This window comes from Parasteatoda tepidariorum, chromosome 7 (assembly GCF_982258835.1).
Source record: "Parasteatoda tepidariorum strain Cologne lab strain chromosome 7, Ptep-v5.0, whole genome shotgun sequence".
Taxonomy (NCBI): Eukaryota; Metazoa; Arthropoda; class Arachnida; order Araneae; family Theridiidae; genus Parasteatoda; species Parasteatoda tepidariorum.
The window spans coordinates 46,478,285-46,500,864 of NC_141761.1; the positions used below are offsets into that span (position 1 = coordinate 46,478,285).

Consider the following 22,580-nt stretch of genomic DNA (forward strand, 5'->3'; position numbering starts at 1 on the left):
TATATGCTGTTGAATTACGAAATTATACTGTTGGAATGACAATAACAAATGTGTGAAAATTGTGTAAATTAGGCGAATGATTACAAATGATTAAGATTTGAACGAAAGTGTTTAATTTAAACAGCATCTAAGTTAAAACTTTATGAAAAAATTATGCTGTTGGAATGTCAAAAATAAATATATGAAAAATTGTGTAAATTAGGCGAATGATTACAAATGATTAAGGTTTGAACGAAAGCGTTTAATTTAAACGTCATTTATATGCTGTTGAATTACGAAATTATACTGTTGGAATGACAATAACAAATGTCTGAAAATTGTGTAAATTAGGCGAATTGATTACAAACGATTAAGATTTGAACGAAAGAGCATCTTTTAAGTTAAAACTTTATGAGAAAATTATGCTGTTGGAATGACAAAAATAAATATATGAAAAATTGTGTAAATTAGGCGAATGATTGAGAACGATTACGATTGGTACGAAAGTGTTTAAGCAGAGTCCTCCACACATGCATGGTTTAGTGGAGTACAAATTTAAACTAAAAAAATTATCATCACTAATTTCATAATTGCAAATAATGTTTAATAACTATGTATGTTATCTTATTTTATAATAAGTTTTAGAAGCATTCTATATTCGTTTCTGGAGTATATTTTAATTGTGTTCATTTTATATTGATCTATAAGATATTTTTCTGGGTTTCTTATGGAAGAATTTAATAGTTGATGTTAAAAAAAGCACGAAAGATAAATACTGATAGATATCGGCGATCTAAAGATTGTCTAAATCTCATACATTCTTTTTAAAAATTTATTTTTTTAAGCTCATTCAAAAAGTTATATAGTCTACTTATCATGCAAATCAAGAAAAAAAATAAGAGGTATACCAAAAAAATTTAAAGGTTCGTAAAAAGAAAGGGCGTAGAGGAATTCTTTCCTGTAAGGAACTTGGTTTATTTTTGTATCTTTTATCGTTTGAAGTAGAGCTGTTGCCATAAAATAAAAGTATCTGATAACACAGTTCAGCTCTATTAACAAGAGTGTGCTATTTATTCCACGTATAGTTACTTCTATAACCTTTCTTCCGCCCTCACTTTCAGTAAAAAAAAAAATGTTCGAAGTTGAGAGGTAATAGTATGAAGAGGTGGAAAAAGCAGAACATTATCCACAGCTAGTTTTAAGGGTCGACAATAAATTCCGAAACGGAAGCATCTCAACGAGCTGTAACGCCCACCCCCTTTTTTTTTAGAATAGCATTATTAACTTTTCCTATTATTGTAAACATTTATTTTCGTCTCTGAAGTGAATGGATTTACATATTCGATGCACATGAAAAGATTTTTAGTTTTTGGACTATGGAACATAAAAAGAAACGTAAAAAAAAATGGAGATGAAGAGCTGTTGAGTTAGCATGTATACAGTTCTCACTTTTATAAAGAAATAGAGAACATAACGTGGTGATAAATAGTGCATGTTATGCTATAAAAGAGCTAAATATAGAGAGTAACTACAAGCATTTCTACTGATACATTTTTTAATGCTGATTTAGAAGAAGGAAATATCAAGCTCCTAAGTAAAGAAATAAAACTAAATATTTTGTGTATTGAAATCAATACGAATTATTTCACTGTTGTGTAGAACATTTAAAGCACAGATTGTTACACAATAATATTATTCAGCTTTTTTAAATAATTAATGCATATTAATCATATATTTTATGGCAAACTTTTTAGTTAAGGTATTTATGATACATTTGGCTTACAAAAATATCTGGATTAATCACATTAGATAACAATAGTTGAAATGCTGTTAATTTATTTAATATTCGGTGATACTATTTTATGTGCATTCGTCAAGAATTATCGGAACTCATTTTTTTTCTGTAATTCCATCTCAAAGCTGTACGACAACCTCCATACTTAGCTTGCAGCAAAGATAATACTTTGCGAACAAGCTTAATTCTTATTAAACTTAAAAATTTGATAGCGTCAGCACAAGGAGAATAAACATGTAAGTGCCAGTGTGCTCTAACACTCTATCTTGGTGACTGTCCGATTTCACGCTCAAGTTCTAGGATTGAGATCTAATCTAGGAGTGAGAGCAGATTTTGTGTCGGCGAACGAAGCCCTAGATCGACAAGTGAAGTGTTCGAACTTAGTAAAGCTTCAGAGGAGATTTATAATAGAAGCCGTACATTTTTCTTCCAAAAGGCGTGCGCCGGCGCTTTGCCTTCTTAAACACATAAAAAGGCGACTGACGAAACGTGCTGGATACGATTCACTTAGCTTTTGCCACGGTCGTGACAAACTGATCGTGATCCTATCTTCCTTTAGAGTTCGTCAAACTATTCCATCGTGCTTTTACTTCTGGGTTTCTGATATCGTTTTCTCCCGCCAAATAAAATAAAATTTGAAATTCAATTGGAACAAAAAACATTCATATTTTCTTTATTACTTGACTGAATAAATATCAATTGGCGACAGAGTGTGAAAATATGACTAATATTCCAGCCTAGCTGGTGCTTATTCCTTTGTTTGACATGAAGTGTCAATGATGTAATAAAACATACCTTCAGGATATTACAGCTGTAACAAAAGTATTGAGAATTTCGACAGAAGGTACAAATTATTTTATAAGGGAGATAATAAGTAGAAAATGAATAACATTTATTGTGCGGATATGATTTATTTTAATTTTAATTATGATCATGTAAGCCCATCATCATGTCAACTATAAGTGCCGAACCATCAACCTCACCAACGCCCTCCACTCACAAAGTGAATGGCGGTATTAACCAAAGACTCAACATCAGCACTCTTAGCTCATCCATTTCTAAACATCACCACACAGTTATCACACCAACACCAGTTGCTATGATAGGACATAGCTCGACGCCTGTGCATGCTACTGCTCAGAGCACCAGTACCATGGGCCCATCCTCTATCGCAAATATCACTCTCAACAGCAACGCCACTGCCAAGCCTTTGTTAGATATATCCAGAACTAGTATCCATCCTGGTTCGGTACTTGATACTTCGAGAAGGACTCCTAACATCACTCTTAAAGATGATGTCTCAACTAATGAAGAGCATGAGAGGAGAGCTATTTACCAAATGCTAGCCTCTTTAGCTCTTCTGTGCATCTTGAGCCTTCTTATGTCTTTTTTGGCATTGTTTTTTCTTCAAAAACTTGGACCCATGATGAGTGCTGTTCAAACGATTGAGCCGCCAACTGAGAGACCGTCTCTGAAATCGGCGGCAGTAACTAAGGTACCTCCCAGAAAAATAATAGTCACTTCTGAAGAGTATATGACAGTTTACCAAGTATCTGTGGCGCTGAGTACCTTAACGATATCTCTAGATTTGTGTTGCTTGTTCGTCTGCTGCATACAGTTTCTTTTTGCTATAAAGCTCTTAAAGGCACCTCAAGGGGATGAAAGGTAAATATAGTTATGTTTGTTTCTGTGATTAATCGTTAATTTGGCAAATCGTATTATTTCAAATTGATACACTAATGGCTAAATGTTTTTAATTAAAAAGCTGTTCGGCTAAATATATTAAGTAACATTTATAATTTACATTCAGTGTTCTTCATATGTTGAATAATATTCATTTTTCATCTAAAAAAAGGTTGAATTTCCAAGTTTAAAAACATTCTACGTAAGTTTTTTTTTGAAAGACAACTTGTAGGATAATAATACTTTTTGATTTTCGACTACTATAATTTTTTTTAGTTAAAACTCAATAAAACACGTCTTAGCATTTCCATCTCATCAGCAATTAAAAGCAATTTTCGAACTGCAGTGACCAAAAACGACATGTAAATAAACAATTTTGTATTGCATCATATAAAAAAAATCACAAAAATCCGATGATTCTCTACGAATATGGTGTAATTTTTATTACAGTTTAACACCCGATACATACAGCGGGATACGGATCTCAATGTTCTACTTCGTGACCTTTTGAAATTTCGTACCCAACCTGGAACACTATGGAACTCATTAATCAAGCATTTGGCTAACTTACCTTCGTGGAAATGTTTTTTATTTAAACTAAACGGTTGACTCAGCGATAAAGAAATGGTAAGTCGTGACTTATCATCAGTACAGCTGTCATGAGACCTTCACCTAACTGAAAGTCTGAGGTAGTCTTTAGTTATTGAAACAAGAATAAAACCATTTCTAATGAAGTTCCAAACATAAAGAAATGCGAAATGATTAACCCCATTGCCCTAATCAATTTTTTTTTCGTTACCATAGTAATCGCCAGCAATCCAGTCTGGTGTCTGGAGGAGTTCTCGCGATAGCCGGATAATATCACTAGGGATATTTGTGCTAGCTCTGTAGCCGATGCAAGCAGGAAGCGATGGACAAACCATCGCGTACTATTATTCGAATCTATCTATGAACGCCTAGCGACAAAATAATCAGTTATCTTTAGAGTTCAAAACTGAACTGTTTTAAAGAAAGTGCTTCTTGCCGTAGACGTATAATTTGTGTTACCGAAGAAAATGTCAAGATTCGAACCAAGGTCGCCTGTCTCAGAGAAATTATTCGTAGAGGCGAATAAAAAGTACGCTTATCTATAAACTCACAACTCAAACGTGTCACCCATTCTCTTAAATCACTAAGTTTAAGGTAAGCTAAGCTTATAGCTCTTTATTATCTGTAAATGGTTTCCCAATGAGAGAGCTATCGCCCCTAAGAATTTTCGATTGGCACTAGCAAGATTATGAGTTTTGAGGAGGGTTATGGATCTCTATAAAATTGTTAATAGACTGTAAATGAAATTAGTATTAAATACAGATTAAAATTCATAAATTATTTGGTTTGATATCAAAGAAATATTTTCATTTCTAACTCAGCATATAGTATTTGTTATTAAAGCAGTTTAAGTAGTTGTTATTAATGTTATAAAAATGCTTTTTAACGATAAAATATCGAAAATCCAATTTTACGCGATTTTATCAATGGTCGGCACCATGATCTTTGTGTGAATTGGAAATATATGTGCCCCTGTAGCTTCTTTAAACTACCCCTAACATGCTGACATATTTTTCAACTTAATAAAGCAGGCATGTTTTTTTATTTAAAAAAAGTGTCTGAAATTTAATTTGTAACAACTGTAAAGTATTTAAGTTTTCTCTCACTTTAAAGTTGAAGTTTTGTATACATTTTTTAAGTTAATTTATTTGCAAAATATACGTGTTTTCTTCCTTGTTTAATAATTCGAAGGGGGGGATAATCAAAATATAATTATTTTTGTATTTGTTTCGATTTAATTTAACTTTAATTAAATTTGATTTAATTTTTTATTTAATTTTTAAATATGTTTCACTCAGTATTAGCTGTACTAAAAAACATAAGGGTTGGATTGCAGCGTCAAACTGACGGTATTCAGAATCGTCATCGCTTACTTCATTATTTTTAATAATACGTTAAAAAAATAATTAATTAAATATTTGATTTAAGCCTGTGAAACTGATATGTTAAATTTACTTTTATGCAATTAATTTTATGTCTTAGTTATTCTCATCAAAATTAGTTTATAAAATGTTTTCTATTCAAATATATTGGTCATCGGGTATATTTTCAATACCTTAACCCTTTGACTACGAATTTTAAAAAATGATTTTTTTTTGTCCCTTTTATTATTCAAAAGGACAAAATAGGTCACAAATAAGGAAAATTTAGTATTTGGGATTTTTCTGACAAGCGGTTATCAATTTAGACGCTGGGACATATATGTCCCGGCCGTAATTAATGGTGGGATACATATGTCCATAAGTAATTTTTAAACATTTGTTGGGACAAATGAGTCCCGTTAGTAGCCAAAGGGTTAAAGACATGATCATAGAATTGTACACTGACAAAAATGTTTAAATACTTGAAATGGGAAGAAATTTTTTTTTTATTAATTTATTATAATTACTATTGTTATTTTAGTTTATTTATTTAATTTCATTTTGATTTATTTCATTTTTTTTGTGTATTTATTTATTTTTTAGGGAAGTTGCTAATTTTTTCAATTGCAAAGTGTACGGTAATTTAAAAAAAAGGTTGGCAGCCTATGCACTTACAAATCAGTGCTACTGATTCTTCTAAATATTTTTTTTTATTAATTTGGTGATAAATTTTGTTTCTCAAAAAATTCGAAAAAAAAACTGTATTCTGATAAAACCGCGTGGAATGTTTACGGCTTTAACTAGTAAAATGTAGACATATTTTTAACATAAATTTTGAAACTACTTAAACGGAATTATCTTTTATCCGTCAGTTTTTTCTAATTTCTTAAACATATCGCTTTCCTTCTGAAAAAAAATTCTTTGTTAGTGAATGAACAATATTTATCATTTGTAAACTCGTGAACTGCGTTTTTAGTTTATTAGTATTAACCTCGTGTCCGGCTGACCTAGAAACGGTGCCAAGGTCGATCCACCTTATTAACTTTCTCTTGAGAGAAAATTACGTGTGTTACCGTCATCTTCAAACACGGTATCCCATTTAGTTTTGTCTTGATGACCTTATTGGTTCAGAAACAATGTTATATCTCCTTTACTAAGTTACAAAAAGCAGTAATTTTTAAATTTAAGATAAAACATAATTATTGTAATGTTCATTTTTATTAATATGCAGAGCACGACATTTCCATTCGCCATCTGTGATTAAGTTTAAAGATTTAAAATTTTGAGTTTTATATTCTATATGCTTTTAGAATAGTGGCAGTTAAACTGTTTTGATCATCGACTCCCTCTATGAAAAATGATAAAAAAGAAAGATATATTTTTTTAAGTAATATATTATGTTTTGACAAAATCAATTTTTACATAAATCAATGAGAGGGATGTGCTTGATGACGCAGCGTTCTTCCTGAGTTTTTTTTAGAAAAGCGACCCGCCCTGCCTGCCCTTTGATCCCTATTAATGCGCCCTCTTTGCCCTTTTTGTAAAAATAAGCTGCCATTCTTTAAAATCACTGCCTTTTTATTCATAAGCCCTTTTTAAGATAAATTAATTTACTGTTAAAAGAATAATTAAGCATAAAAATTATCTGTGCTTTTAGGTTTAATTTTACGTTTTGCCTATTTCTTTATAGCTTGAAAACTTTTTAAGCGAATTGAAAAAAATTTGCCAAAATTATAAAATTTATTTAAGCAAAGGATAATTCCATTAAAAAAAATAACTTTAAGTAAATATTTATGATTTTATTTAATAATTGTTGAAAAAAATTTTAATTGTACCCAATTTTTTACATTATTTTGAAGAATGTAACTTTTCATGGCAAAATACGAAATTTGATCAAAATCGGTCGAATAGTTCCTGAGAAATCGAATTTTAAAAATGACTTTTTTAAAATTCGATTTGAAGACAAGACAAATTTTTGGGCTTGTGCTGCTTTGTTATGCTTGTGCTTTGATTTTGTTATACTATTTTTTAATGCATACATCTTCAAATTGATTTTCAACTGAGTTTTGTTTAAGAATATGATTGTCTTTCATTCTAAATAGTAAAAAATAATGATTTATGAATTTTTTTTATTTATTTTTTTGTGGCGCAAAATTGACACTGTGTGTAAAATAACTATTGACCACTTAATTTTTCGCATTAAAATGGACTCAATTAAAACTTTTCTGACTTTCCGGAAACATTTTTTAAATTCAATCTAAATCTCATTAAATTCTATTAAATTACGTTATTTTATATTAATTTAATTTAAAAATGTAAAAACTATTTTTTGGCGTGATTTTACAGGTCAAAGACCATAGATATGAAACACATTTTTTTTAAAAATCTTAATAATAACAAAGCAGATACTGAGTCACATCAAAATGGCTCAAAACAGAATAACATTTTTACTATTGTGTCATTTGAAGAAATTGGTTCCTTTTTCCGCAGGCCATCAACAAAAGCGAAACTAAAAATTAAAAAGGAACAAAGAAGGAAATGATAAGTAAAGCTTGTTTCTAAAAGAACTTATTCAGTATTTCATTCCTCTTCTTAAGGGCGTTGCTTTAAATATGATTCGACAATATAAAAAAACTTTCTTTTGTAATCTCTTTAATAACTAAACCAACAAAAGCAGCTTTCTTATAAATGACTCAACGTAAGGTGGTAACATTTGAGGAGACACTCTTTAATTTCAGCATGAAATAAGCAATATCGTTTTTCTTTATAATTCATTCGTATTTTTTCTTAAGCTGCAAACATTATTATTTGTTTATTGTGTAACCATAAAAATCCAAAAGTTCTTATATAAAATGAAATAATAGGATTAAAAACTGCGCTTTTCAAGTGGATTAAAAAGGCAAAAAAATTCCAAGCCTAAACGAAAAATGTTAGGCACATCACTTTCGAAAGACGTAAGGGGAATTTCCGGTCAGAATAGAGGTTGATTTCGAAAATGACACACGTTACTGATTTTGGTTTCGATCTGACAATGAAAAAAAATTATTTTTCACCCTTTTCAGTCTAATTGTACACACAAGTTAAAACCTAACCTAATATTTCAAAGAATTTTATTTTTCACAATTCAAAATTGTAAGTTTATAAGACTGTTCTAATCTTATAACACTGGATAATGGATTTTTAAAGTAACATTTTTTTAAAAGAAGTCCGCTTTTTATATTTCAGTGCATTATTTGATACTTTTCAACATTTATTTTTACCGCGAGGGTGTGTCTTATTTTTGAATGAAAAAAAAAAACTGCATAGTTTTTTTTCTTATCTCGAGAAAAATGGAATGTTGCGTATCATTCATCATGTTTCTAATTTGAGATCCAATTACCTTCATGTCATAGTGCTCTAGAATTCTTAATTTCAAAAGAGAATTTTTTGAGATATCTAAATGCCACCTATTGAAACAAAATATGTCATGCGCATATCTCTGATGCAACAAAATATTATAGAAAAAAATGTCTCGCGAAACAATGATAAATCTCATATAAAACATGATTTAACGATTTATCTTTATCCCAGATATGCGTTATTTTTAGATGTTTTCTACTCAAAGCTCAAAACATTTAACATGTAATTTAAATTTTTTTTTCTTTCTGTAGGTGCATGTTATCTTTCAATACTTTCCGCTCCAATTTTAAGTCACATCAAGTTACATATAAGTCCTTTTTAAAATTAAACATGATTCAACTATTTATTTTTAAATGTACGTGTTATCTTTCAATGCTTTCCGGTTCGATTTTAAGTTACATCAAGTTTTATATAAATCTCTTTTAAAATTAAACATGATTCAACTATTTATTTGTAAATGTACATTTTATCTTTCAATGCTTTCCGCTCCAATTTTAAATCCCATCAAGTGTTTTAAAAATCTCTTTTAAAATTAAGCAGGATTCACCTATTTATTTGTCCAGGATTATGTTATGTTTCAATGCTTTCCGTATGGTAGTACTTTTTATTTATGATTGTTTTACATTCTTGAGAAAAATCCACGAATTTCTAAATACAATCAAAAGGTATTTCTCCCATTCTTCTAATGATGCTCTATTATCATAAATCTGTTAAGTACAAAAGAAAATCAGGAAAACGAAAATCATAAAGTTAATTGAAACTCAAGATGGCGAAAGAAAAGGCCTTTGAACATTCATAAACAGTTCTCGTGCATAAAATAAATCAGTATAATTAAAAAAAAAATCTGATTACTTTTACTTTTGATAAAAATTTGTTATTTTTATTCTTTTTTAAAAAAATATTAAAAAAATAAATATAAGAGTATATTAATGCTTGCTATATTTTGAAGAACAAAATAAGAATCAAGGGTAAAATAAGATAAGTATTGTAGTTTTTTTCATGATTAACTATCTCATTAAACTTTTACTGAAGTAAATCAACGAATAAACAAAATTAATATTTTCGTATCAAAACTGACTTCAATAGAAATACCTTTTCATTTTTCATTAAAGCTCAAACAATTCTTTTCTGATTAAAGAAAATTCTCTAAATTTAAGGTAAGCAAGGATAAATTCTTTATAAAAATAAATAAATAAAATGTGATTAATTCAAGTAGAAATGCCTGTATGATGTAATTTTCCTCATTGTAAAGTTTCTGAAATGAATTCAGTTGGTTTTGAAAGCAAATTATCTCATATAATTTAATTTGACTAACTTAATTCAACTTAATATTTTTATAAATTGTGTTATAATCTGGACTCGAAAATTACATTGCCCGACATTTCCGAGTCATGTAAAAATTTCGATTATTTATGCATTTTTTACCCTTATGCGCCTGGCCGGGCATTTAATCAGAAATACCCTGAAATACCAAATCAATCTCCTAAAATTTCGATTGCAAATCAGAATAAATAAAGGAAAGAATTTTTGCTCTTTATTTCTACAGTTATTCTTACTTTTATTTTAAAAAAATGTTTACCCCAATCACTGTCCTTAAAAAATAATAAAAAATTTAAACGTGAAAGCAAGAGTTATATCATTTTATTAGTTCTAACTTAACATCCGCTTCAAATCTTTCATGAAATTAAACGATGTTAGAACAGGTGATTTTTGTATAAAACAACTCATTCCCATTTATTATTCGTATTTATTTTAAATGGTTGTTTTGTTTTCCTAGTAAGCAATGTAATAAGTTTCCTAAAATGAATCGTTTCATAATCAAAAAAGTAATCGAATGTTTTCATGAATAAAGTACACTGTATAGAATTCCGGATCAGATATATGAATAGATATTTTACATTGAAGAGCCATTACATTATGACCACCCTCCATCTATAACAATGTGCTCGCCCATTTTTTCATGGCTTCTCGACCAGGAACAATGTTTTCATGGGGCACATTAGGACCCATAATCCTCATAGAACAATCCCTGACGTCTGTAAGCTACTTGAACACAGTTCACCCATTCATGGCAACAGTTTATCCTGCGGGGGATGGTGTTTACTAACAGGATAATGCACCATGTCATAAGGGTCGAATCGTCATGGATTGGTTCGAGGAACATTTCAGTGACTTTCAAGTCATGCCCCCAAATTCACCTGACCTTAATCCAAGAGCATTTGTGGTCCTACTTGGAAAACCAAATTCGTGCTGCCACGCTACCCCCTCGCAATGTGAGGAAAGTACAGGACCAGTTGGTGAGCGCTTGGTACCAGATACCTCAGACTATCTATCAGCACCTTGTGGAATCAATGCCACGGCGAGTGCTAGCAGTTTTGAGGGCTAAAAGTGGTCCTACATGTTATTAGCAGGGTGGTCATAATGTAATGACTCTTCGGTGTGTATGAATAGATATTTTATATTTATATGAATACATATTTTGTATGTAAACAATAGGAAATAAAGCTAGTACCTTACCTTTGTTTCGTGTCCTCAAATTTCCAATCAGGGAAATCTTTATCGCTCATTTAAACTGTTGACATCTTAGTTTTAACACTTTTGTATCTTCTTCTACTACGATCTCCGGAATTTAATGATTTTGCAAAATAAATCAATGGTTTGAAGGTGAATAAAAATAAAATAAGATAATATTCCGAAAAATCAAAGTTTTTCCAACAATTTTTTTTATTTTTTTATTTGCAGAATTCTTTTTGTCTAAACTCTTCAAGCTAAACCATGTTTTGACCATATTTATAATTACGAATAGCATTTAACAAAAAAATATTTTTAAATAAGATTTTTCATTTATTAAAATATGTAAAAAAAAAATTTTTTTTCACTTCAAATTAGTAAGAAGCTTTTTTTAACATATCATATTTCCATAAATATATTTTTCCAGTAATCTCATAATTAAGTTTACTTCATTTCAATGAGCCAATAGTTCACGATTAAGTGAATATATATTATAAATTTTGTCAGATATACATAAATTTTCTATGCGCGAGGCCAAATTCCTTAACTTACTGAAGAATATTTTATTTTAATCGTTTCATAATTTATTTTTAATAGATTAGGAACAGTTTTAAAATAATCATTCAAACGCAACAAGGCATACTTCTGATCTAAAGAATGGCTATGTAAATTAAGTAAAAACAAGAAAGAAAAGAACTCGTTTGTTGATACATTGTAACTATTCAGTTCTATGGAATTGTTTCGCAAGCTGTCAGTCAACTGAAATGAATAATTATAGTCATGTCTTAATCTTTTATATTGAAATCATTTGTAAATTTATCAGATAAAATATAAATTAAAGATTAAACCATCTACACAGAGAAAAAAATATTCTGGTAAAATAAGAAAGCCAATTATGGTTAATAGAATCAACATGTATGGTATTTAAATCTTTCATTTGGTAATTTTCCCGTTCGTATAGCAACTGTTTACCAGAAATTCTGGTTTTTAAAATTGTAGTTCTTATTATCACGCGTTTAGTAAAAATACAAAACAGAAAAGTAAATTAAACCGAATAAATGGCTTTCATGCCATGCTCTAAAATATCATAATAAAATTACCAAATTTTATCAAATTTAACTACATTTTGTAGTTAATTTTACCAAAGCCTTTCAATAAATATTTCCGAGCTTTTTTCTGTTTCCATAAGAGCCAGAAACACGTTAAATTTTACCATATTCTCATAGTTTTGACCATGCTTTTTATTCTCAATGTAAGGTTTGAGTTCATGAAGATTTTTCATTCATGTTCTCCCTCAGAAATGATATAAAATTGATTTTTAAATTGTTTTTTTTTTTTAATATAAACGCATATATAGGTAGAAAAACCAAATCTAATCAGTTTTACACCGAATATAGTAATTTTTTTTACATAAATATTTTGTATGTTAGTTTAGTGAATTTTTTTAGACGCAGTGAATTTTAAATAAAGCTTCCAATGATCAAGGTTAAGTAATACTTCGACGCATAAGTTATCTAATTCTTCTTTTTAGTTTTTAAACCTTAAATTTTTTCTTTTCATTATATGATGTTATTGCTGCTTTGATGGCTAAAAACACTCTAAATATATCTTAGTTATTGTAACTTGCTTTAAATCAGACAGTTCCTTAAAATCGTACAAATTTATCCTAAGTATGCTCTAAAATGTAAGTAATTGAAAATGTTTGACCAGATATAAATAGTTGTTAATTTTCTGCTAAATCAACTCCTAACTACTCGTTGCTGATAATGTTTCGCCAAATCTATTCCTAACTTACGCATCGTTGATTTTTTTATTTTATTCATTTATTTATCCATTTATTTATTTATTTATTTTTTGATTAGCGAAACTGAACGAGTACTTGCTCAAAAAAGTTTATTTTTATTAAAATAGTAAAGGAATGGGTATATTTAGCTAAGTTTATATCATTGATAAATAATATTTTGTTGCATTGCAATTTCACTTAATTTTTAAAAGAACTCTCTGTAGTATAAAATTTCTCTAACTAAACTGTTACTAATTTTTCCAAAAGTGCGTACAATTTTTGATTCAAAACACCGAATATACAATTCCTAATACAAAACAATATCAAAAAAATTTTAATATCACAATATATCGTCAGTGAATACTGATATTTCACGATGCATCACGATATTTTTTTTATTCAAATTAATATAGTTCTTACATTTATTAATAGTTTTGCTACTCGAAGGAAATTTATCGACATTCAAGATAATAGCTTAATTATCTTTGTTCGTAATGCTAGTAATATTATTGTATTCGATATTTATCATTGCCGATAATGATCACACTACTGCTGCGTTGGATAATTATCATTATTGATGATATTAGCATGCAACGTTATCGTAATTAATATTAATTGTACATTCCAGACGTATCGTGAAACGTTGTATTCATGATGTATCGTGATAAATTTCTTTAAAATATCGTTATCGCGATGTATAAAAGACATCGAGAACAAAGATATTTCTGTAAAAGTTAATGTAAGTTTTAAGCTAATGCATACAATGAGCAATCATTGCTCGCATAAAAGAAACTTTTTTCTTTTACCACGCAAAATTTATACAAAAAAATTATTTTATTTCTTTTCTTTTTGATTTTTAAAAGATCTGGAAATGATATTAGCATGTGAAAAATCTACTCATAATTTCGTGAATATTTAAAAAGTATGTGGTGTTTTTATGATTAAAGATCTGGAAATAATATTAGCATTTGAAAAATCTACTCATAATTTCGTGAATATTTAAAAAAGTATGTCGTGTTTTTATGATTAAAGATCTGGAAATAATATTAGCATTTGAAAAATCTACTCATAATTTCGTGAATATTTAAAAAGTATGTCGTGTTTTTATGATTAAAGATCTGGAAATAATATTAGCATTTGAAAAATCTACTCATAATTTCGTGAATATTTAAAAAGTATGTGGTGTTTTTATGATTAAAGATCTGGAAATAATATTAGCATTTGAAAAATCTACTCATAATTTCGTGAATATTTAAAAAGTATGTCGTGTTTTTATGATTAAAGATCTGGAAATAATATTAGCATTTGAAAAATCTACTCATAATTTCGTGAATATTTAAAAAGTATGTCGTGTTTTTATGATTAAAAAAACACTAAAATCATATATTTCAAGGAGTTCAAATTTTAAAATTACGAATTAAAGACGTCGTTGACTTCGTTTTTTAAAGATTTATGAAAGATCATTTTCACAATAAAATATTTTCAGAAGAGTCCGTTTTTACGATAAAATATTTTATGCAGAGTCCTTTTTAACCATTTCATTATGGATACATTTTAACGATAAGCATTAGCAGTTTCCAAAGGTTATTCCAAATTATTTGTGAAAGATCCAATTTTGTGAAAAATCTACTCATAATAAAAAGTAGGTCATGTTTTTATAATAAAAAAAAACACAAACATATTTTTCAAGGAGTTAAAATTTTAAAATCGCGAATTAATGACGTCGATGATTTTGTTTTTCAAATGTTTGTGAAGAATCCGTTTTCATCAAAAAATATGTTCAGAAGGATCCATTAAAGGACCCAAATTTCTCCTAAAATGTTCCCTGATTGCACATAATTTTTAACACCCTTATGATATCAATTATTATTCTCAAAGATCAACAGAATATTTTAGCGTCCTCTGGTGTGTTTTTTTTTTTTTTTTTAATCTAAGAACTTGTTCTTAAAAAATATTTGATTAATTATGGTTCAATATTAACTCGTTTATTTTCTGGTATATTAATTAATGGGACAAATTTAAAAATTCTACACCCGTGATGAAACGATCAGTTTACTAAAATAAATTTCATCTGCTTATAAGGAATTTTTTCTTTTGTTCTTTCCCCTATTAAATTAATCATGATGTCTTTCATCTTTCTTTTTTAATACGCAAACATGAATTGATGATGGGATAAAAATATGGTTTAATAGCTTTTTTATGAGCGGAAGTTCAAATTGGATTTCTTTGAAAATTGTTTTGAGAATGCTTTTTTTTACTATAAGGACGATAAAACAAAACAGAAAAAATCAGATAAGATGCTGAACTTAGCAAGTAACTCTCCTATCAATCATTAACTGAGAAAATAAATATTAAACAACTTATTTAAACAAATTCGATGTTAATATTCAAATTAGTTGGAAAAAAAATTTTTTTTAATTATTTTGGGGAATAAATTTTTTGTTGCATTTATACAAGTACTTGATATTGCCTGATTCGGGTGTGGATATTTCAAATCTGAAATTAGTTACAGACAATCAGCTACAGATTTTTCTTAAAATGGGCTCTTTAGTATTTTTTGTCGAAATGTTTAAAGTTAAAAACGTTTTATATAACAAGGAGTTACGTAATTGTTGTGGCAAAGTTCTAAGGGAGTTAAGGACTGAAATAGCATAGTGCCCCATTCCAGGAAATGTCGTCGTACGCGACTAGTAGCTCCTGCATATTATGAACTGATCAGAGCACACAAGGAAGCAATTAATAATAGGGAAGCGCCCTTAGCAGCGTGTGTTGATATTTCTGGACATGGGTTCCAATGCAATTTTAGTTATTATGATGATATGCCTCCACTTCTTATAAGTGTGTCGCTATATTTACGTAATCCCCTGTTACATTTGGCGTTTTTAAACTGGTACATTTTGACGAAAAATAGATTTAAAATGCCCTTTAAAGTAAAACTGTAAATTGAACAGAAACCAGTTACAGATTTGAAATCAGCGATACGAAAGTGTTCAAGGTTTGTTTAAAAAAAATTTAAGCGGCAGAAAAGAAAAAAATTTACAAGTGTTTTTTTTTTTTTTTAGTATAAGAAATAGGTTTTCTTTGATGATTTTCATAAGCATTAAAATGACGCTTACTTTTATGCTATAAATAATTGTGCTAATTCTGACACGTATTATAATTGATGTATCATATTGATGAAGTTCATACATAAACTAAGGTTATCCTTTTAAAATTAAATACAGTAAACATATGTTTAAAGCTTTAACTATCAAAACTATTTAAAACATCATTAAATGAAAGCTGAAACAGGCTAAAATCAAACAAAATTAGAACATTTATTTTTAAGTGCAGTTTGCAATTATTTTGTGTGAACCAGTTTGAAATAATTTCTTTGTGCGTGCAAACATAAAAGTACTTCACATTTCTCACGAAATGAAATTGTTTTGTATGAACAGTGCGCAAAAAAAAAAGATATCACCCTGAATAACTTTCGTTCTAATAATCGGATTTTCCCGTACTAAGTGTCAACCTTATAGGTTCCAAGGGGTGACTTCAAACATACTTTTAGTTTAAGCTATTAATCAAGCTAATAAATCAGACACAAAAACATACTTTCTCTGAATAAACATATGATTTTTTTACATGGTTCGATACCTAGCCCTCAAACTAGACAATATTTCGAAATAATTGGGTCAAAAAGTGGGGTACTAGGAAGCTATATATATTTGTCGTAGTTCCAAAGCAACGCAAATGCGGATTAATTTCGTCTACCAAGAGCCACAAAGTCCACATTGTCCCAATGCTTGATCAAGAAGCTACCTTGTTTTCTATATTGGGTTCAAACTTACAAAGCTACGGAGTTGAACATTGATTGCTGTAAACCCAAAAATGGGACATCTGCTTATTGCCGGTTATAAACTAAAATGAAATTAAATAGTGGCAGAATTTGATATTATGCTTTATGCAGGGTATTTTTTTTTAAATCTTTTTCTAACATATTTCAATGAGAATTTAGGAAAATGTGAAGTTTTAAAGAATTTCATACTTCACTTTTTTTAATATCAATTAAAGGAAAATCCATTTTTAATTGAAATTTTTTTAGAAAAAATGTTTATTCTCAACGAAATAACGCTCAGAAAATTCAGTTGCAATAAATTTTAAGTTAAAGAAAACATTGAGCTTAAAAGTGACTTTTAAAAAAACATTGTTTAAAGTGAAGAATTTCGGGAAAAAAAGTATATTAGACTGTTTTTTGTTTATACGCTACTTATTTTGAATACTATTTATACTACTTATTATATTCTATTTATGCTACTTATTTCCTAGATTAACCCTTCATTCATATCGGAACTTGGCTGGTTCTGTTTATCTTTAAAATTACTAATTTTCCCCGAAATTCCGGTTTTATTTCCCGAAATTCCTGAGTTTTCGCATCTCTAGTTCAACTTGATATTTCACTTAGGTTATAGAACATTTTTATAATATTGTCTGAGGTCCCCGGAAGCAAAGGAATGTTAAGGGGGCGCAAGAAGAATCTAAAGGACAAAATAATTTATAGAAAAGGCAATTAAAATTTGTTCATAATTACAAAATCTTTCCTTCATTAATTTTAAATATAAATTTTAATTAGTTAGCGAAAATAAAAGACAGTAGTTTTAGTGCTTGAAAAAGTCATACTACTTCCATAATTATCCCCACTAAATAGTATTTTATTAATTGATAGGGGGAAAAAATCAAAAATACTACGCTTCTATTCTTCGCAAAACTGCTAAAATAATGTTAATAGCAAAAAGACAACATAAACCAATTGACTATAACTCCACTCGATCTAATTATATCGATTAATATTTTTTTAAAAAGATAAGAAATTAAAATATTTAACTTATTCTTTTTTTTTTTAATATATACTGTGCTTCAGGGCTGATTGTGCTCCGAAAAAAATCCGGATTTCCGAACTTTTCGCTAACAGTGATCCGGAAGTTTCCGGAGATCGAAGGTTCAGACGTTTCAAAAAATCATTGATCACAGAAATTTCCAGAAATCAAATTTTCAAAGGTTGAACTTAAAAACACAGTTTATTTTATTTCTTTGTAAGGGAGAGCCAGAGATATACTTTATAAGCTTATATTCATGATTAATATTCATTTTTTATCAGTAAATAGTTGTTATAATCATAAACTCAAGAAAGAAAGACATATTTGTAAATCTTAATTACTTCTCCAGGTCATCATCGATATGTGTAAATGGTATAGGTGTGTGTAAAATTTTAAAAATATTTTAAGTAAACTAAGAAATATCAAGAAAAAGGAAAAAAACCTTGTTTAAATTTTTTTCTAATTTTTCAATTTAAAAATTTTTTTTTCAACTCAAGAAATTTTCCGGAATTTTGAGTTGGGCTCACAATCACCCCTGGCTTAAGGAAGAGACATGAGAGACATTTTAGAGAAACAGCCTGCTTAATCGGACGTCATACCACGAGAGAAACTTTTTGTCGCAAATTCACTTTCACCTCTATAACTTATTTAAAGTATAGAAAAAGTGACTTCAGACAAACACAGAGTAAGCCATGAAATTTCAAATACTGAAAAGAAATTTTTAAAGTATCCAAATGGAGATAAATAATGAGAAGGTAACTTAGGATTGGATTACGCAATGGAGAAGTTCTCTTCCAACAATTTGTTTGCATTTTGATATTTTGAATTTTTTTTTTAAGATTTACTCTAGGTTTATCTGAACTCACTTTTTCTTCCTTTTAAATCTTAAATTAGTAATAGAGGTGAAAGAAAATTTGTAAGACGAAAAGTTTCTCCCATGGTATGGCTTCCTCTCAAGTCCTCACACAAAGAGTGTATAGATTTAATTTTGAAAAATAATGAAATATTTGCATGTTTTCAATTTTTTTAACGAAAAAAAAATGAAGATAGCAAAAAGGCAGTCTGCTTCGAATGTTTTTACACAGCCAAATAGTAACCAAAAGCAAAGCCAACTCCACTTAATTGATATTAAATTTGAAAAAAAAATCGCTATAGATTAATCGCCAAAAAGACATGGAGAATTAATATAGCACTGTAACTGAAGCATTTTTTTGGTAAGAGAAATAAAGTAACTTAAGGAATAATGTATTATAAACAGATTTTGATGTTTGATTTAGTCGCGACATCGCATTAAAGGGTTTTACATTTGCATTGAATTAAAAAGCTAGCCGTTACAATGTTTGTTAAGAAGAGAATAAAATATTTATATTTTCTTTTTATAAAATGTAATAAAAAATTAAATAATTGATTTAATTTAATTAAAACTAGATTAAGAAAGATAAATAAATTTTAAAAGCTAGGAAATATGTAGTGCCTATTATGCCATCACACTTTAATCTAAGTGCCTATACATTTTTTTCACTCTTTGGCATCTTGACAAAATTTAATGATAGATATTAATTCATTGTTCCGAAACTAAGCACATCTAACTCTAATGAAAAATTCATAAATGAGAAGATAATATATTTATTTTTAACAAAGATTCTTTAGGTAGAGTGATTTTAATACACAATCATCAACAACTGGAAAAACTGGAATCTAAAATGAAACTTGATGATCTTTCTGGTATGAAAAAAAAAATTCTGCGTGCAATAAACTAACAAAATGTATTCCTTGAGTGAGCTTAAATTACATTTTCGAAATAAGTCATCTTACATTTTATTGAAATAAGATTGTGACATTTTTATCTCCACCTGAATGCTTCTCAGTAAAAGGCGTGCTTACTTTACACCAGGTGATAACCAAGGCCAAGGGATCATTAAACCATACTAAAATGTGTGTTTATAACATCGTGGTTAAATAAACTTTTCATTCTATAAAGGCCATTTAAACAACAGTTATTTTTTGTAGATTTTATTATTATCGAAGAATATGGTGCAGGATTGTCAAACAAAAACAAGCTACCCGCGGGTCAAATCTTGGCAGCCGCATAAATAATAACAGATCGCAAAGATGCTGATTGAAATTAGCTTTTTTTCAAAATGTTGTATTCATTTTGCTTATTTCTCAAACAAAACTGCAAAATTTGAAATATACAATCAAGTGATATACATTGTTTAATTTTATTTAATATAAAAATGTCTACCTGTCTGTCTATCCGTACATCCGTCTTTTATTGACTCTTAAACCATCCAACCAAAAGCAATGAAATTAAGCTTAAAGTTCAAAGCACGGGAGCTTGAAATTAAGTTCAAAGCACGGGAGTGCCACTATCAATAATAGAACATTCTACTACGAACCGTTTGAGCAGGAAAAGCGAAAAACGACTTAGAATTTTCTGATTAACCATTTCTGAATTTTCTAAAACGTTAACCATTGTTTTAAATAAAATTGGCGATTCTATTTCATCAAATATTTTAACGATAACATCAGTGGTATTTACTGGCTTAGAGCTCTATTTGATCAAACAATGAAAGATTTTATCATACGTACGTTAATATTTAATTAATTTTTTTTCCGTAGGTCAGATGAATTCATCTCACTTAATTTATGTTTACTTAATTTAGGAAATAGATGCATATTCGCGATCGCAACGAACTATAGGGGGCGTTGTTGTATGAGACGCTTACCTGCGATTTCTACATGAACCGTCATTCAGTTACTCTAGAGACGTCGTTAATGTAGCATGTAGCATTGCAACGTTCCTTCTTTATTGTGACTAATTAAATTTAAAAAAGAAAAATGCTTGATATTCTTTCTTATGCAAACGAAAACAAAATGGTATCTCTTTTTATTAGAGAAGGAATATCCAAAACACATCGGAAAAATATTTGTACATTAACAGAAAAAAATATGCATATTCTTATAAGAGTTAAAATCTAATGCCCGAGAAATAGTTTTACTAAATTTAATGATATAACATGAAAGGCCCATTTAAACTTTACATTCTATAGTTTTAAGAATCATATTACTTCAAAAATTAAAATGAACAAAAAGTATACATAAGCCTCATAATTTTATGAAATTTAATTTTGTAAACAAAGTTTTTTGACAACAATTTTTATCAAAAAATTTCAAGTTTCAATAAAAATCATTATTTAGAAACTAAGAAACGTAAAATAAAGAATGCTGACGAAAAAAAAAAACAAAAAAACAATTCTTTTTTGTCGCCATTTTTAGTGCTGCGAAAATTCGTCTTTGGGATTTGCCAAAAACAAAACAAGATGCAATTGTATTTTTTTAGGAGGGAAATATTTTACCGAAAAAACGAAAATGTACCAATTCCCACAACATAAAACTTTATCTTGGTAAACGTTCGTTTTGGAAATGTTATTTCATTTGGAATCTTATTTATCAGAGTTCATATGGCGATATGATTGTTTTGAATCTTTGCTAAACTCTATATCGGCTCATTTTCCACCGAAATCCGATTGACTATTTTGATTTTAAATAAAGTGTTTTATTTTATGAATTGTCGCAAAAATTTTAAGTGTACATTAGCGGCACTTAAAAACCGCCAAATCTGTAGCGGCGGTGGCGTTAATAAGTAAGTACCGAATTTTTATTCCATACTTTTCTGAATCATATTACTTCAAACATTGGAATATACAAGAAGTATACATAAACACATAATGTTATACCATTTAATTTTTCAAAAAAAGTATTTTGAGAACAATTTTTATCAAAAAATTATAAACTAAAAAACGGAAAATAAAGAATTCTTAGGATAAAAAAACGATTTCAAGAATTCTTTACATTGAAATAAAAACTTTCATATTGTTTCTTTTTTTATTATTCTTATAGTTCTTAATCAGACGTAAGAAACCATTCTGTAGAGAACCATCATCAAATGAAAAAAAAATATTTACAGTCAAATTTTTTATTGTAAAAATCATTGCACTTACCTGATTTATAATTCCCGGAGAATTCCAAAATGATAAGTTCCTTGTTTGAAAACTTTATTCTCAAATAATAGATGCATAGTTTATCCCTTCATTACTTTTAGATAACATACTATACAGCAAAATTTTATAATAGATATGAAATTGAATATGTAGCTAAAAACAGAATAGCTGAATTCTAGTTGAACTTATTCTTTCAACACTTAAAAATACTTACCAAGAAAGCGATTAAAATTAATTAAGAATCAGCACAAATGGCACTATTTCAAGTAACTTGGATAATTTTTTATTGTTGTTTTCCGAATTATATGGATACAGAAATATATACTATTCTATAACGAAGAAGAATATGTTATAACTATTACAATTCTGTATGTTCTGAATTCATATTTATTCACTGGAATGACGAAAGCAATGTTGACTTCACTTTAATTCGTAATGAATTGAAGACAGAAGAAATGCATTTTACCTTAATACACACATCTGTAACAGTATCCGAAATCGGAAGTCATCAGTTGCAAGTTTGTTGATAATAGAAATAAAAAATTATTGCGGAATTTTTCTTCAAATGTTTGGCGTGTTCTGTTCCTGAAAGATTTACTAATATTCTGGAGATTTTTTTCA

General features: G+C 28.7%; 1 protein-coding gene across 1 annotated transcript in view; it reads left to right on the forward strand.

Moving 5' to 3' along the window:
- The first annotated feature begins 1,238 nt into the window (after positions 1–1,238).
- LOC107439813 (uncharacterized) overlaps positions 1,239–22,580 on the forward strand; it is a 32,544-nt gene continuing 11,202 nt past the window's right edge. Inside the window, exon 1 of the mRNA XM_016052525.5 lies at positions 1,239–3,439. Within this exon, the coding sequence (XP_015908011.1) occupies positions 2,724–3,439 (716 nt within the window). The 5' untranslated portion in view covers positions 1,239–2,723. The remainder of the gene's footprint in view (positions 3,440–22,580) is intronic.